This window comes from Crocodylus porosus, unplaced genomic scaffold (genome assembly GCF_001723895.1).
Source record: "Crocodylus porosus isolate Cpor-Errol unplaced genomic scaffold, CroPor_comp1, whole genome shotgun sequence".
In the NCBI taxonomy this organism is placed as follows: domain Eukaryota; kingdom Metazoa; phylum Chordata; order Crocodylia; family Crocodylidae; genus Crocodylus; species Crocodylus porosus.
In genome coordinates this window covers 73,080,547-73,098,159 of record NW_017728943.1, presented here as the reverse complement: position 1 = coordinate 73,098,159, position 17,613 = coordinate 73,080,547, and the positions used below count along the sequence as shown (strand labels likewise).

General features: G+C 43.6%; 1 protein-coding gene across 1 annotated transcript in view; it reads right to left on the bottom strand.

The window, feature by feature from the left end:
* GALNT14 (polypeptide N-acetylgalactosaminyltransferase 14) overlaps positions 1–17,613 on the bottom strand; it is a 217,713-nt gene that overhangs the window by 57,875 nt on the left and 142,225 nt on the right. The window contains exon 4 of the mRNA XM_019548585.1: positions 9,870–9,968. Within this exon, the coding sequence (XP_019404130.1) occupies positions 9,870–9,968 (99 nt within the window). The remainder of the gene's footprint in view (positions 1–9,869; positions 9,969–17,613) is intronic.

Here is a 17,613-nt window from a genome sequence, read left to right as displayed (position 1 = left end):
CCTCTCTGGGAAGCCTATTCCAGGCTCTGGCCACCCTTACAGTGAAGTAGTTCTTCCCAATATCTAACCTAAACCTATCCTCCCTCAGCTTGCGGCCATTGTTCCTGGTGACTCCAAGGGGGGCCCTGGTGAACAGACTTTCCCAAGCATATCTACTAAAGGCAATGCAGCTAGTTTGGATGCTCAGAGCTAGCCCCTCTAGGCCATTCAAGCTGCAAATTAGCTACAAGATGCTTGCAGAGAATTCCCCAGGGACGGGAGAACAGACTACAGGGAAAATGTCCTGTGATTAAAGCATTAGCTGGAAACTTGAGTTCATCCCCTTGTTCTACAATCGATGGCCTGTGTGACCTCAGGCGAATTACTTGGTCTTTCTTGTGCCTCAGTTTCCCCATTTTAAAAGGGTGCCATCAAAGCTCATCACAGTCCTGCCCTTTCCCACAGGGGCGTTGTCAGGATAAACACATTACAGATGAGGAGGAACTCAGATACTCTGGTAACTGGAACCATCTGGGTGCCAGGGATAGCGAGTGCCAGGCCTTGCACTTACTGTGCCTGTGCTGGCATGGGAGAAAGGTGTGGCACAGCTCTGCTCCATCCGGCCTAATGTCCCCTGATCTAGGTTCCATTAATGATCCTGCACCACTAATGCAAATTAAAACAGCCTGAATGCAGCTTGGAGCCTTGTTAGAGCTGGAACAGGACAGCACTGGGCCAGTGGAGTCACACTGAACACATTAGGCTTTTTCACTGATGTCAATTTTCTGTTCGGCATAACTCTGCTGATTTTGAAGGAAACACCTTACTTTTATTCCCAGGGAAGTGGGAACACAGGCTCTAGCAAGCAGAGGCAGCTGAAGAAACTGCTGCACAGGGAACTCAGTGGTCTCTTCCCCCGCAGTATCCCTCCATACCCACCACAGATCACGTTAAACCATAAAGAGAATATTGGCTGAGTAATTTATCCTGTACAGAGAGCTCCGTGTTTCTGTGGCTAAACTGCTACTGGGACCCAAGCTACCTAGTTTATAGCTAGGGTGGGTATATCTTTACTGCATAGCAGATACTTCTGTCACTATAGTTATACATACCTCTTGACTAAATTGCCAGAGACCTGCCCAGTAATGACCTGCTGCCACTGGCAGTAAAGGTTTTGCAGAAAACGTTCAGTGTAAGATAAGTGCAAGTTATTTCACGAAGAGGCTAAGAACAAATGTACTGGCTTTCCAGCAAGGCCAAATTCACCACATCTGACACACATTTCCTACTTGTTCTCCACTAATCAGACAGTAAGTTACCAAAACCACTGGAAACACACCAGATTACATACTCTCCTAGTGTGACAGTCCTGAAGAATGACTGGAAACAGAAACATTGAACCCTTGAGCTTCTTGATGTTGCAGGGATTTTCTTAGATACTGTATAAGGAACTTTTAAAATTTCAAAGGCAGCTTTTCTATTACTCAGATCCTCACTGAGCTTTGATTTTCTTTTTTCTTTTTTTTTGGTGGTTCTTTTCTCTTTCATACATGTAAAAACATATGATTCTTAATATCACTGTTCTTTGAAGTCCTTCTGTTATTTATAGATACTGAAATAAAATACAGGTAGTATATTATAATGGAAAAAATCTATTGAAATAAATTCCAAGTCCCTTATTTAGTCCTAACTCACACAAACACCAATTACTATCAAGAAGGATTCCAGGACTCTCCCCATTGGATATACTTATACCTACTGAATTGAATAAGGGCTAGATTCTGTGTTGTTACTTTGGATATATATGGATGTAACTTCTTCCAGTTCAATAAAATAACTAAGATGGGGGAAGTGGAAGCAAGCAGAGTTTGACCCTACATTTTCATTGTAGTCTCTAACTAATTTTGCCACTTGTATTTTTCTTGGCATTCTCCTCCTCATGCCTAACAGCAAGGATTTGTTGAATCAGATCCCCAAATTCCACCTGCAAATAATTATCAGGACAAAATTAATACCGCTGCTTGCAAAATACAGATGCAAGAAACACTGACAATTGTTTGCAGATGTGAGTGTATGTCTTTTGTTTGTGTGTATTTTTGTCATCTTTTAACACTTTTTCATTTATAAAAGTGACTCCAGACCTTGATCGGTCTGGAATTGTGAACCCTCAATTCTCTCCATGGCAACATATTGGGGTCTGTGAAATAAGAAAAACCAGCAGTATAATAAAGTGACAGAGGGGTCAGAGGTCACAGTCAGACAGAGTGCGAGAGAAGAGAAAATGCCCGCCTAAATGAACTGCTCGAACCACCCAAAATGGCTAATTATGTAGGAGCGGGAGAGAGACATCACACCAAGAATAACCATAATGAGCTTTGATTACACTGCAGCTTCTGCATTTATTCTCTCAAATACCCACCAGCTCTTTGAAATTCAAGAGTCCTCTTTATGTTAACATCAAAAGGTAAAAGCACATGTACAACTGTATACTTACTTACTGTGAGATGATTAGCAAATAAAATGTCCAGGTTTTTTTATTTTTTTATTTTTAAAAGGAATAAAGAAAAAATGTCAGCACATAGCGCTAATTATATAGTTTCAGAGCAACACCTGGCTTGTTTTTAGTCTTTTAATCAGAGTCATTTGAGCTATGGCACAGCCTCTATAAAGTCCTTACCTACTGTCTAAGGGATAATATACGTGCTTTCCCTACTTTCTTTTCTTGGCAACCTTAGGATGCTCATGAGATCATATGTAGAGGGGAGCGTACAAGATGTTCTTTGCCCAAGATACTGCCTACTTCTACCGACAGCTATTGGAAAATGAAAGACATGTTACTTTACCTGCTAATTAACAACCTAAATATTTGATCTGGGATGCAGGGTGTTCACGTCACGATTTTTGCCGAAGGATGTTTTTTTGGGCTGTCAGCAAGAGGTAAATAATTAAGGCTCTCAATTCTGGAGCCCCAAATTGCAGATTTAAAGAATAAATACATAAGGATCACTCAGCAAAGTAAAACTGGATGTTTTCTGTCAGGAGGGGCTTATGTCTAAAAGGAATTCTTGACAGCCTTCCAGAGCTGAGGTCAATAGCAAAGGTGGGGAAGCCCTGAAATCACTGAAATCTGGCTCAGAATATAAAAGAAAGAGAGCAAGATGGAAGCTGGATGTGACAAAAGCATCCTAAAAACTCTGTTCAGACTGGCTTTTATGTGGGACTGATCCTTGCCTGAGCAGTGCTACAGCCATCCATGTTACGATAGCTATAGCAATTCAGAAACCTGGTTCAAATACAGGGCTTCAGCTGATATAAGTCACTGTAGCTCTGTTGAAGTCAGGGCAGGTGGAGCATTGACATCAGCTGAAGAGCAGGTCCATAGTTCAATTGTATTTATACCACAAACACGAACTGTGATTTAAGCACATGCACCTATGTTGTAAAGAGGTTCTTCAACAGGTGGCTGGGACCTTGCCAAAGAAAAGAAAACAGCTAAATTAGTTCAGGTGCTTGAGGGCAGCAAGGCAAGAGAACAGACATTCTTATGGGCTTGACACTGTTCTCCATGCTGTGCACCATATGGCAAATCCACTCTGCAATGCACCTAGTACAAGGTGGGGAAAGAACCCACACACACGTGGTTCAGTAGGTGAAGTTCAAAGGAAGCAAGATGTGAAGGTGTGGGCAAAATGGTACCCAGCGCCTTGTCGGCACATGAGAAACATACCTTCCTGCTCATGGAATGAGCACCAGTTTGTACCCAATATATGGATTATGAGTCTTACTGTTAATGATAGCTTCTCCAAGGTGTGTGGGGACACCATCCATCTTCTGAACCACCCAACAGAACCAGCTGGGTGCAGAAAGGGAACAGCCTTGAGCCTTTCATCAGGACTGGCTACTACATTTCCCTCAAGCTCTGGGAAGCATTGTGCCTGCTTGAATATATAGTAATGTTATGAGAAATGAAGGCTGCCCAAGGAATGGCAGCCCTCAGATGTCAGAGTATAAGATGAGGAGGTCAAGAAGTGCTGGAATTTGTTCTGCAACATGGAGAAGAATGAACCAGAGTGAGACTCCTAAGTACTGGGGGGATAGACAGCTCCCCCATTAGTGGGAGAAAGCAGCCCCATTGAGACTGTCAGCTCTGGGGAGCTCAGGACAGAGGGAGATGGATGTAGAGAGAAACTCTCAGCATGCTACTCCTTTCTCTCCCCACATCAGGCTCTGGGGTGGTCTGCCACACCTCTGCTTCTTCTCATCCTGCCCAATTTGGCATCGGCTTCCTGCAGCACTGAGCCCAGTAATTCCCTGGGGGAGCTTGGGCACTATGCCTAGAGTATCAGGCACTGCAGCACTGCCTCGCCTGGCAGGCTGCCAGCCAGCAGAGCTTCTCAATTCCTCTCCTGTTGACTTGTTACAAAGGCTTGGCTGATCCCAAAGTTTCCTAACTTGCTTCATCCCCCTTGGCTGACACATTACACAGAGGTACTGAGTACCTGGGATCCTGGACAGCACATTTCAACAGGCATAGGAACTCTTACCTAGCTCTCCTACTCATAATCCAGCCTGGGGACTATCATTCTGCCTTGCTAGAACACACTCTGGTTTCTGTTGGATGCCAAATTTGTGGGCATTTCTTGTCCAAGGTATAATCCAAGGTGCTGAGCACACCCAGGGAAATATGGGGCAGCCTCCTTCTGACTTGAATGGTAGCAAATCAAGATCAAGCTAGGAAGTATATAGTATTTCTCCCTACAGGCTGCATTTCTACGGGGATATATTCCAGGCTGCATGTTATATAGTTTGCCAAGTATCATGGCTCCTGTTTTCCTGCTAGAAAGGGTTACATGAAAGAAAGATGTAACTCCTAATCACTGTCAGAAGACCGAACACTCAATCTAGCCCCTGTCGGTATTGAGTCCAGCTCCTTCACTGAAGCATTGCTTTTCCTTCTCCAGGGGCTGCTATGCCATTGTGCACGTCCTTCGGCTCTTTCTGTGGAGGAGCAAAACAGGAGGAGCATGGAAATGAGATAGAGGTTTTCTTTTTTAATTCAAGTATGTAGGAGGCAGAGAGAGAGAAAGAGAGGGAAGAAAACAATTTGGGAAAGCCAATAACATTTGTAAAAGGAAAGGATGATAGTTGAGAAGACATCCTGGGCCTTCTATACTCTTTCCCATTCCTTTTCTCAGTGCAAGTATTTATATCACTCATCGCCAGTGCTTCTGAGCATCTCAGCATCCTTAATGCATTTATCCTCACAAGACCCCCATCATATAGTGCAATGCTATCGTATCTCCAGTTTATGCTTGGGGAACCGGGGTACAGAGAGATTAAGAAATTTGTCCAAACAAGTCTGTGGCAGAACCAGGAGCTGAACCCAAGTCTGGTGATTCCCAGGGCAATACAGCCTTAATGAAAAGGCCAACTTTCCTTCCATCTTCCTCTCCTCCCTCTCCCTTCTCATCCTCTTTGTTTCTCTTCTGCCTTAAAACTTAGCCAGTGAAGCACGCAGGCTTTCTCTTGCCTACCTACTGCCTGAGCTTTTTACATATCTATTCATGGAGATAATCATGAATGCAGTCAATTTTTCCTGTTTTCCCATCTGTGAGTGAACAGTGAGCAATCACAAAATATCTGAATTGGTTTGTCATTCAATCGATCCATTTGTTTTCCTTAATGGATAATTCCTTGATGCAAATTGCTGGTGTTGTTTCTGAAATTCACATGATGCACTGTGCCAGGTAGAGACAGATGTCTCATGACCTTGTTTTCATCCCCTGACTAGGTTACTCATTTCGCCACTCAGGACTGGGTGTGACATGTGGATTTAACAATCTACTTCTAATTGTGGTCCTAGCTTCTGGTGCCCAATCTAAACTCCAGCTTTTCCTGCTTATTCATGCAAGTAAAGTGCTTAAGGCTCATAAAAAGATACACAGAGACAGCCAAATCAAAGTTCACCTTCACATTCAGAGTAATGTGAATGGGATACTCCCCCCAGTGTTTGCTCATCTTCAGTACAGACATCTGAAGGACTCCAAATGGGCTGATTTGTCTAGTTAGGACTGTATAACCTGGACTTACGGCTTGTCCCCACTCTTCTGTATTTTACAGCACGCATTGATTTTCCTTTCCATTTTTTATTTCTTTTCTTTATCACACCAAACAATCAGTGTGATGAACGCTCTTTGTCAGTATTTCATTCCATTGCCAGGCAGCCAAACAGGGCACTGCTGCTTGTTCTTAGAGCCTTTGCTCACTTCTTGATTCTGCCAGCTACTCTCTCTGTATGTTGAGGCAAGTCAGATCACCCTCTCTCTGTCCTACGTTCTTCCCATTTGTAAACAGAAGGTATTGTGCATACTAATTTCACAATGCTGTTGGAGGACTTGGAGCATAGCTCTTCTAAATGCCACTAAAAAAAGAGTCTGGGAAATACTTCCCTAGGCTCCATGCAATCAGGAGGGAGCCATCTTGCATACAGCTTGCATCCACTCAGAGTGGAGGAAACACTTAACTTTAACCAAGGAGACTTTGCCTCTAGTCCAAGATAACCCAGTGGCTTGCTAAGTAAGTCACTTCACCTCTTTGGGAGGTGCCAGTTCATCCTTCCATCAGCTGGGGTAATAGAACTTACCAACCTTTTCATTTTGCAATGAACTACAGAGTGATGTAGCAGCACTCTTACTGTTGCACAGAATGTGCTTTGAGATCCACGGCAGCAGCAGCTCTAGCACTACAAACTAGTATTAATACAAGTCAGATTTCATTTGGACTGACATGTGGAAAATGATCCAAGATGTTGCAGATGTCACAGGATAGAGATCTGTAATATCTAATTAAGCCAAGCATTTGCTGAGTGAGTAAAGCCAGATCAGTCAGAGGACACAGCAAATTAGCTTGCAAAATGCTTAAGAGGGAGATGAAATCTGATCTGGATCCAAAATGCAGGCAGGGAAAGGAAGGTGTGTGAGAGTTCAGACTCGACATGAGGTAGGGAAAGAATTGGCTTATTGCTACTCGTCTCTAACAGCAGTTGGCTCTCCAAGGGCTTGGTAGCTGATCCAAAACAAGTCTGCCAATTCCCATGTTACAAGCGAAGTGAGGAGGAGAGCCCTGGCCTCGTAACCCTAGAGGAGTGGCCCCTTAGCATGTTTACCATGGGTAGAAGAAAAAGGCAGGTCATTTTCCAAAGACCTGGAAAAATTCAGAAATCCATCCTAAAGAAGCAGGAGGGAAGGGGAGATTGGAATTGGGCTTCCTTCACTTTGTTTGATATGTCAGGTGCTTTCAACCCTGGCTTTGACCCAGCAGAAAACACAAAAATGGTCTTTCCATGCCACTATAGAGTGATTCAGTGTAAAACATCCTGAGGTACTTTGTGATGTTGTGAGGTTATCCTGTGGGAGGAAGCAGCCGGAATTTAAACCTGCTTTGGAGATGCACACCAGCAGAGAAAACGCATGTGACCACACCTAACAGAGGTGCGTGTGTGAGGGGAGGTGGAGTGACAAGGGCAGAAGTTACGAATGAAATCACAACTAAGAGAGTGAGCAAAGTGGCCTGAGCAAATAAATAGAAAGGAAATCCCTCCCTGAAGGAATAAGATAAGGAGGATGAAGGAAACAGCTGCTGCCTCTATGGAAATTAGGAACCATTTTATGAGGATGGTACGATAAAGTAACAAGAAACAATAGGCAACGTCTACACCTATGCACTTCTAATCCCAGCATAATTCTGATTCACCTACCATCTCTTTCAGATGCGCCCATCTTTACACTACTAATGGCTAACTGTGAAGAGTATCTGGTTACACTCTGGACCAAATACTCCTCACTTCTAGCCACTATCCCTCAGAAATAACAGTAACACTTCCAGGGCATTTTGCTACTCTGTAATTAGGAATTATGAGCTCGTCATTGGACCCTAAAAGTGGTGAGATGTCAGCTCATGCTGACTTAAGGTGTTAGTGGACTATCCAGTGGGTGAGGGCTAACTGTGGAGGATGAAATGGTCTCTGAGGCCAGGTCTTCACAGTAAATTCACCAGGCTTGCCAGTGGCAGTCTCAAGCATACCACGCAGCTCTGTGCAAGTTTCCTCATAACTGGAAGAAGACTGTGTGGTACCGAAGTGGGCTGATTAGCATGTGGGTTGGCAGTGCGAATAATTCCTCCCAAAGCAGAGCAGTGCTCAGTGCTCAAGGCAGCTACTCCCAGGCACAGTAACTTTGGTGTGCTGCTATGGCCAGAGAGAAATGAGCTGCTGCCTAATATATGGGTTAAGTTGGAAAAAGAGGCAGATCCTTAAGGAAGTTTCAAGATGAGGGAGTCGAGTGTATGTTGTGACTGTTAAAGCAGGCCCCACAATGGCAGGTGGCAATAGAGTCTAAGGTAAGAAATGCAGGGGACAGGATTGGCCATGAGACCACAGAGCAAAGTGGCAATTCAGCTGCCAAGCTGTCAGGTTCAATTGTAGGACAGAAGAAAGGATGAAGGAGAAGTCTAGCAAGCAAAGTTGAATCAAAGTTGAATCTGCTCTGGCAGTTACCAATACCTACCTCTAACCAGTGTGAACAATGGCATAGGGCCCTTAGAGGAATGGTGTTTTGATGTACTCAGCAGATACGGACAGAGGTGTGGAGACAGGCATAAATCAATCTAGCTTTACAAACTTTCATAGAACTATGCTAACTCCCTTCAACAGAAAGTGTAGCTTGAGTTCAAGGGTCATAAGGAAATGAGTGTTTGGGGTCTGCCCCATACTCTGTGAACATCTGTCCGTGCTGCCAATACAGTTCAGTACAGTGTGGTAAGATCTGCTTAACAGCAGGTGGGGGGGTGCAGACTGGGACTGAGGTGCAGATCTATGAAGAGAAACAACTGCAGGATGTATTGTCCTTTTGGAGTGTCCGGGGGAGTTATCTACATGCATCTACTGAAGGCCTGTCTATTGCCTGACTGCTCAGGGACATCATTGTCTTGCCCCCATGGGCGTGAACTCCACACTTAAAATGTATATTACAGAATCAACAGTGAAGACCTCAAACCCCCGCCACGTGGCAAACCACTGAGAAAGGCACCCAGATTTAACTCTCTGTACAGAAGATACAGTGGATATACTGCCCAAAACCTTTACATGCCAGAGAATGGAGATTTGTTGGTTTAAGTCTGACAGTGGGATTAAAAGCTACTCTTAAAAATCTGAAGTGAAAATGAGGCATCTACTATATCCCCTACAGTAAAGCATAGCCAAGAACAAACCAGCAAATGAAAGAATGGCCATGTGCCCAGGCCTCTTTACAGCTCATCCGGAAGAGCTTAGAAATTGTCCTTGAAAATGCAGCTTGTGTGTGAACCACCAGCGCTTCTCAGCTTATTATCCCTGCTGTCATTATACGTGGCTGACTAGTATCTCTGGAGGAGCTCAAAAGGTGATCTTGAGGCAGATGTCTGCAAAACAACAGATACCCAACTGTGGAAGAACGCAGCTGAGCACTGATCCCTGACTGATTTTAAAAACAGGCAGCTAGGATCCATCTACTATGGTGTCTTGCCCTGATAGTGACCAGGATCAGATCCAATGAAATAAGTTACTGCTATCCACACCAAAGTGCACCTAATTGTACACAATAATGCTTTCCAGGGGGCAGAGTTCAGGCTAACCTCTGCTGACAATTATTTAGATCTTGGATTGATAGCCCTTGCAATTTTATCCAGCTAAGTACAATTGCAGATGCAAATACATAACAAGGTTTAATCCCTTTTAGAAACATTTTAAGAATATGTGACTACTATCCTGTAAGGAAAAGGGCAAGCGTTTTCCTGGGAGAAGGATCTTGAAAACCAAATTGCACTAAAATATTCCTTTGTAGTATCCATCTTACCTTCGGATAGTCCTTAACAAGGTGGACCGGGCTTCATTGTGGAAGGTGATGATGATACTGGTTGGTGGAAGATCTGGACGATAGTGCAAAGTAGTACATCTGAGTAGGATAAAAAGATACAGCTATCACTAAATATCTGGATTTTGAAATAGTTGCTTATTTAATAGAAACAAATATTAAAGGCACAGTGAAAAGGCAAATGGTGCACATGCAGTATTCTCCAAGCACTAATAAACTAATGGCTTTCTTAGGTATTAATTTATGTCTGATCCAAAATTCCAGTGTCCCATTTTGTGGGACAAAGCAACTGGGAATTCTGTGCTTCCTGCTTTCAGATTTTTACCTGGGCTCTGGATCCCTACCATGATTGGACCTCACAAAGGGGTTCATCTTATAGTTACAATGCTCCATAAACCTGACCAGACATTGGGGCACAAACAGCTTTATATCATAAACACAAATATTATCATGCTACAGAGCCCATCCAAACCTGTGTGCTTTGGTGAGAATTCAGCCTTGACAAATGGGTCAGAGGAAAGAGACAGGTATGTAATAAAGTGGGGACATGCATATGAGAGGAAGCATTAGCTTCACTGGTCTCTCCATTGTTTCATGGACTGAGGCTCAGGACAGAGAGCTGGTCCATATGCAAGCTGGCCTCTTTCTGCTTGCCTGGAGCTTGAGGAAGTGTTTCCCAGATTTTATAGCTCTTTCAAAGTGGCATTCAGAAGAGCTATGCTGTAAATAAAGCCATGAGATAAAGCCATGAGTTTTGCATGAGGAAAGTAAGTAAATAATATTCCTCAGCTGCAGTACAATAATCAAACGCTAGACTTCCTTAGCTCCCTCCATCTATGAACTGCAAAGTATATAGTTTGGATGCCATTTTGAAGTACAACCAAAATGCTAATGCTTCTCCCTTTCCCTTGGAAACTGTCAGCAGAAAGGCTTGTTCTTTGCAGAATCACTCACGAATACAAATCTCAGTTTCTGAGGTGGGTGAGTCCAACCTATGTATATACATGTATACTAGGGCTGTGAGAAATGGCACCGTTCTGTTTTGCCTTGAGTTTTGACAGTTCAATGGAACAGTATTTCGTCTCAAATTTCATTTTGCGTTGAAACAGCTGTTCCATTCCATTCCGGCGAAACAGAAAGGCTGTTTCAACACTGTTTCAAGTTTTGCTGGGAATGGGAAGTCAGACCAGCTGGGCTGCTTCCCTGTCCCCCCCCCCCGTCCTAGATCACGCCAGGGGTGGGAGGCAGCCCAGTGAGGCTGCCTCCCACCCCAGCATGATGTAGCGTGGGGGACCGGGAAGCAACCCAGCTGGTCTGCCTCGCCACCCCCTGCCAGATCTTACACTGGGGATGGAAAGTCAGCCCAGCTGGGCTGACTTCCCATTCTCCAGCCTATAGGCGAAACATTTCAACTTTTGAAACGTTTTGACCAGCTTCATTTTGTTTTGAGGCTATTTCGGGGGCCTTTGTTTCCTTCCAATTTTGCAGTTTCGACCTCAAAATTGGTCGAAACAGTGTCAGAATGAAACAGCTGGCAAAATTTTGCATAGCCCTAATGTATACAGTGCATAAGGTTTCAGAGAAACCAAAGAGAACTGGGGAAACTGGGATCTCAGTGATCACTTGAGAGAGGGGTTGCAGTGAGAAAGCAGGACAGGTGAAGTTCTGGGTTATTAGAACATGTTTCCTTGACAGGAGACAAAAACGTCTTGTTAAAGTAGATACCCTGTCTCAAAGTGGACAGAACAAATCTTCATACAACAGTATGATCTAGAAGATAGAGAACTGAATGAGGTGCCAGGAACCTTGGTTCTATTCTTGGCTTGTAGAGCTCACCTTCTGTGTGATCTTGGAAAAGGCCCTTCACTTCCCTATGCCTTTTTTACTCTTCACACCTGTCTACTTGGTTCTGTCAATATACAAAGGACCACAAAAAAAAATATTCACCAACTTACAGAAGTGACTGGTTGACCAGAAAATCCTCTTCCCAAAGATCACCCTGTATAACTGCCCTATCCCTCTCATTCCCTTCCTACATTATGCCCAGTCCCTCTGGTGTTTCACTCAGTCTGCAGAAGCCTTGTAGTCAGAACCCCAAGATTGCCTTGAATCACAGTCCTGAAAATAACCTGGCTCTTTCGAAGGGGAATGGTTTTAAAAAGGCTCTTGCATTGACTTGTTTGTCAGAGAAACTCTGGCGCTTGGTACTGATCCAACTCACACAAGCTAAATGTCATGGCTTCTAGAGTTAGTCCTGACTGACATCAGTGTGAGGCCTTTTACACGTTGCATTTTGAGCTCTTTAAATGTTGACTGTGTTGGTGCTAGCTCCATTTGCAGCAGTTGCACCTTAGCCCTAAAAAGCTTCTCTGACTGTTTCACCACCTGCACAACTCTGATTTGCTACTAGAGGGCTGGTGAGCAGAGTTCCAAGTAAGAGCAGCAGCTGTGAGTTGCCACTATAGGGCTTGGCCATGGTGACGTGTAGGGGGTGCACAGGGGTGCATGTCCACCCCGACAGGCCAATGCTCACTGCTTAGGCGATGGGCAGGAGGGTCAGGCAGAAACGCCAGTGCCCCCCCTGCAAGCACTGGCCAATTGCTACAACCATTCCCAGAAGCAGCTGTAGTGATCGGCCACGGTGATCGGCTATCGAGGACCGCCCCCCCCCCGGGCAGCAGGACTGGTCATGGGCGGGATGTGGAACCAGTCACCCAAGGGGCTGGGGAGCCAGGACAGGCTTCTGTCCCTGCTCTAGGTTGGGGGGAGGTGGGAGCAGTGAGGGAAGGTGCCTGTGGGGCAGCTATTGCTCCTGCCTTGGGAAGTAATCCTCAGCTCATGGGGATCTGATCCAGCTCCCTACCTTATTCCTCCCACACCTCCTCAACCCCACCCCAGGACCTGCCTATGTCCTACAACCTGGGCAGCTGACATGTGCTCTGCAGGCTGTTTGTGCACAGGTTTGCATCCTGAGGGTGGGAAGGTCACACCCTGAGAGAAGGAAGTTGGCCTTGGTGCCAGAACTGCCCCCGGGCAGTAGAGTTCAAGGGGTGCAAAGTTTGTCCACACAGAACAGCACAGTGAAGGAGGGGACGCTGCATCCTGGGATGCTGGAGAACTGCAGCTTAGGTGGCTCATCTGTGAAGCATGGCCACACATTAATAGAACACAAGCTGTGTAACATGGATCAGAAAGACACTTGCCCTGGAGTGGAGTAACTTTAAGATGCCTAAAGTGGGCTTAAAACTAGTTTCAGGTGTTATTGTGTGGACAATCCAGGGGTTAAGAGTTCCAGAGCTACCTAAAGTTCACGTGTAACAAGGCTCGGCATGTCATCAGGTTCAGGTCCTAAGCATAAGTGATGATGCCCATGTGAGGTCCTGTAAGAAGGTTCCTCTCAAGGCTTTCATTCAGTGAGTCATCGTAGTAGCTTTAGTCAACATCATGAGGAATCCTCGTTCAGGAGGCCTGGAGACATAACAGGAGATGGGGGGCATTTGTTTTTCTTTTTCTTTTTTTATGAAGTCAACCTATTCTGGCAATACTTACTCCACCTGGGAAAAAGGAATCACTGGTAGTTTATTCTCATGTTTGATTTATACTGAAGTGGGGTTTTGCAACAATAAAACAGGTGAAGAGGGAAGAAATCTCAGAAGAGACCTCCATCTACTTTTCCTTTAGAGGACTGAAATCCAGTGTACCTTTATCTATTGCCCCCCGGCACTGTACATGCAGAGACCAACAACACAAAAGGTGACAGGAACAGAGAACATAGTGAAGAAGGATCAAATCTACGAAGTTCAGCTCCAGGCCTGAACTTGTCCAAAGTTCACAAATGTGCAGACACACAGTTATGGTTTTATCCAACCCATGGAAAAGGAAACACTTTACAAACCAGGTGCTCTGGTCTCTCACCAGCCCCCATCCTTGACAATTGTCATTACTAAAAGAACAACAATATCACCCTATTTGCCTTTCTGCTCCAGTGATTGTTTTTAGCAGTGGCCAACACCTAAGGCTTCAAAGGAAGATAAAAGATACCCACAATACCCTCTAACTCATTCCATGATGCTGCACATACTACAAGTAAAAAATATCCTTCCAGACTCCCAAAAGCAATAAGCTTATGCCCTGAAATGAAGCTGGAGTCTAATTAACCTTATTATTATCCCCGTCTGCATTCCTACTGTGGTTACTAACACACATAAAACTAGCACGCCTAATTTTAAATCCAGCCACAGAATTTCTTTCACTGACTTCCATGGAATTAGTTCCCTCTGGGTTAGCAACAAGGTAAATAAAGAACAGGTTCTAAATTGATTGTTTCTAAATATACTGCCCTTTAATTACATAACCTGGATAGGATAGAATAGGTTGGAGGGACTGAGTAGTTTTCATTATGGACTTCTGGGAGTGTCTATATGAGATGCTTACTGTGTGGTAGCCTAATAATACTGTGCAGTAGCATATCACTCAAAAACCATGGTAATAAGCTACTTCATAGTGTTATTACACTGCTACGCAGTAACAGTAATGAAAAAAGCCATGTGCTGGCGATATCGCACGACAAATGTAGTTACTGGAAATTCAGTTAGTACTTCATTAAGTTCTAAACTAAATGTCCAGTAACTAGGGTACATTAATGAATGTGTAGATGCACCCTCTGAGTATAGTATCTTCACTACAGTATTTCTCCTAACCAGATTAAAACATTAACAAACATTGCAGCTATTTTTGATCCAAGGCTGATGGAAGTATAGCTCCATATAATGCTTTACTGATTTATACCAGCTGAGTATCCAGATATGCCTCTAACATCTTTGCTGCTCTCTTTTGACTCTCTTTGATCCTTAAAGTGAAACAAACAAACCGGAAGACAGACAAACACACAATGTCCAATGTACTGTCATCTGTATCACATTTTCCCCATCTTCCAGACAGCTTGCATGCTCTTTTATAACTGCTACTGATTGGCCAGATGCCTGCATTGTGTTATCCAAAATGATACATAACTCCTTTATCAGAAGATCTTGAAAGTACACAGCCAATCAGCATGCAGGAGGAAGTTTTCCCCTACCCATAAGTAATATATTTCATTCATCAAAGTTATATGTCAGGAATGCTGAGAACAGAGAGTTATTAAATTATCAAACAGCAGCTCTCCAGGCTGTGCCCTTTGCTGCCCTACCAGTCACTATGGTCTTTACTATCCTGCAGTAATGTATTCAGTAGTATACAGTTGTTCCTAGTTAATTTTGTGAGAAATAGAACTAAAAACTCCTCTCAGATCTGAATGCCACCTGCCTTGCAAAGCTACATGGATTGTGCTCTGTGCTATTTACATAGAGTCATCTCCTAACCATTCCCAGATGTATCCAACCACTTGTTCCAAACATGGCATCCAGAAGGGATTCTATGATTCAGGAAAGGGACGATCATTTTGGCAGAGTAAAAAAAGACTGTAGAAAGTACCTACCATAAAGAATTATTATAAGTTATTGCAATAGTTAAGAGAGCCACAGTGTATGTATGGAGAAGACATCACCCAGAAGGGGGAAGAGCTGGGAAGATGTGTGGAATGGGTCATCAAAACTCCTTGCATAATACACTCTAAAGCTCTAGTCATCATTACAGTACAGTAACTTATGTATAGCACCAAACTGATCAGGAAATGTTCATGGAAGAAGTTGAGAGATGAGTCAAAACTCAAAACCCAAACACTGACAAACTTTGGAAAAGCTTGGATCCAAACGTGTGTGTGTGGGGTGGGGGACCAGACTTAGAACCCTACTAGCCTGATTCTTTCTTGCCTTGCACCTTGCCAGCCTGATTTATTATTGCGCTGCACCAGCAGAGTGGATATAGAACACTCTGGGAGCACTTTGTTTTACACCCATTTTGCACATGTGTAAATGACTGACCATGACTGACCAAGGTACAGGGCAGTGAAGGACCACACCTAGCATTTCATTGTTCTGGAAAAATTCCCATGTGGGTCTTAATTCTCTGACTTGGTACAGCTGATGCACAAGGGTGAAATGATGTGAGGCTTGTTCTAGTCACTCTGTGCATATCTGACAGAGCACAACAGCACTGTTTGCTCACTCACACTGGTTTTACACTAGTCTAGTTCCACAGGAATACTTCTCAATTTAGATACTGTACACAAGAGGAAGAAAGAAGTCCAAATGAATAGGGAAGTTTGTCAGACAAATGAGGAGGCATGAAAGTTCTGGCAATTTTCTTCCAAGCAGCCCCAGTGTAACCTCAGCTAAACACCCTGGCTCCTAAAAAGAAGCAGATTTCAGTTTAAGTTGTTGACTACAAGTGTTTTTTTGGCACTTGCTTGGGTAATAAAAACCACAGCTTGGAAAAGTATTAAATTCAGCATGTCCAGAATTATTCTGTGTGACAATTACATCTGGGGTAATTTCAATTTAATACCTCACTGCAAGTGAAAATTGCAGCATGCAGCCCTAAAATTGCTGTAATAATGAAAATAAACCCGCTAAGAGCTGCCTGCACTACCTCAGGCTGTCATTGGATAAGTGTTTTGTGCTGCTTATGGTATTTCATAGGTCAACCAATTGCCAACAACAAAAACAAAAAAAAAGCACAACATTTTTACGGACCTGATCCTTTTTTCTTTTTTTTTAAGATTATTCCTTTAAAAAAAGTAATCATTGCACTGCTTATGCTTGCAATATATTGTAGCTCACCGTTTGAAATAATTTAAAGTTGCATGCTTTGGAGTCTTGTAACCATGCAAGGAAGGATGTTAGCATAACCATCAGCACATCAGATTTAGCCAACCATGATATGGGGTCTGATTAGCCTCTGAGAATATCAAAGCTCATAGTTGCCAGGCATATATAATATTAGGAAAAATAAAACACCAGTTCTAACAAATGCCATGGAGAATTCTCCAAGGGACACTGGCCAAAAGAACAACTATTTAAACTTCTATTGAAACTTTCCTTACCAAGACCTCAAAGCATTTCACATGCATATATGTATTAAGGCATCCTGTCCTTCTCTGAGGTCAACAATTATTATTATAGTTGTTGTTGTTTTATTATTATTGTACTCCTTCCTCCTCATTATTATTATGCCATTTCACAGATAGGGAAACTGAGACTGTGAGAAGTTAAGAGCTCAGTTCTGTTAAGCTTATTCATACAGAATAGTACATTACTCTGCACACTGTTCCATTAACGATCATAGTAGGGATCCTGGTTTTCTGTTTAAAAATCCCAAATTCTCTGATAAAGGATCCCCAGATTCTCTGATTAAAGACCCCCAAATCCTGTTTTTCCATGATTAGAATGAAACACTGCTATACTTATAGGTATCAGTTGAACACAATATTTTATGATATATTTACAATTTTAAAGCAATTTGGAAGCTTACCAGTGCCTCAATCACTATAATAAAATACATTCTAAATACCTATATATGGTGGCATTTGATTCTGGTTTTTTTAATCAAGGAAAAAGTCAGAGCTCCCCCTGCCTCCTTCACTCACCAGGATATGGCTGTCACCTCTCATCTACCACTGCTTTGTAGCACTGAGCAGTCCTCATATGCTGTTGCCCTGCCCCTGCCCATTTCATTGCCCCTCATCCCCAAACCACATCTCCCACTCAACCCTGCCAGTGCCCCTCACTCTCAAACCATAGCCCCTGGCCCTGCCAGTGCCTTTCACTCCCAACCTGCAGCCCACCCA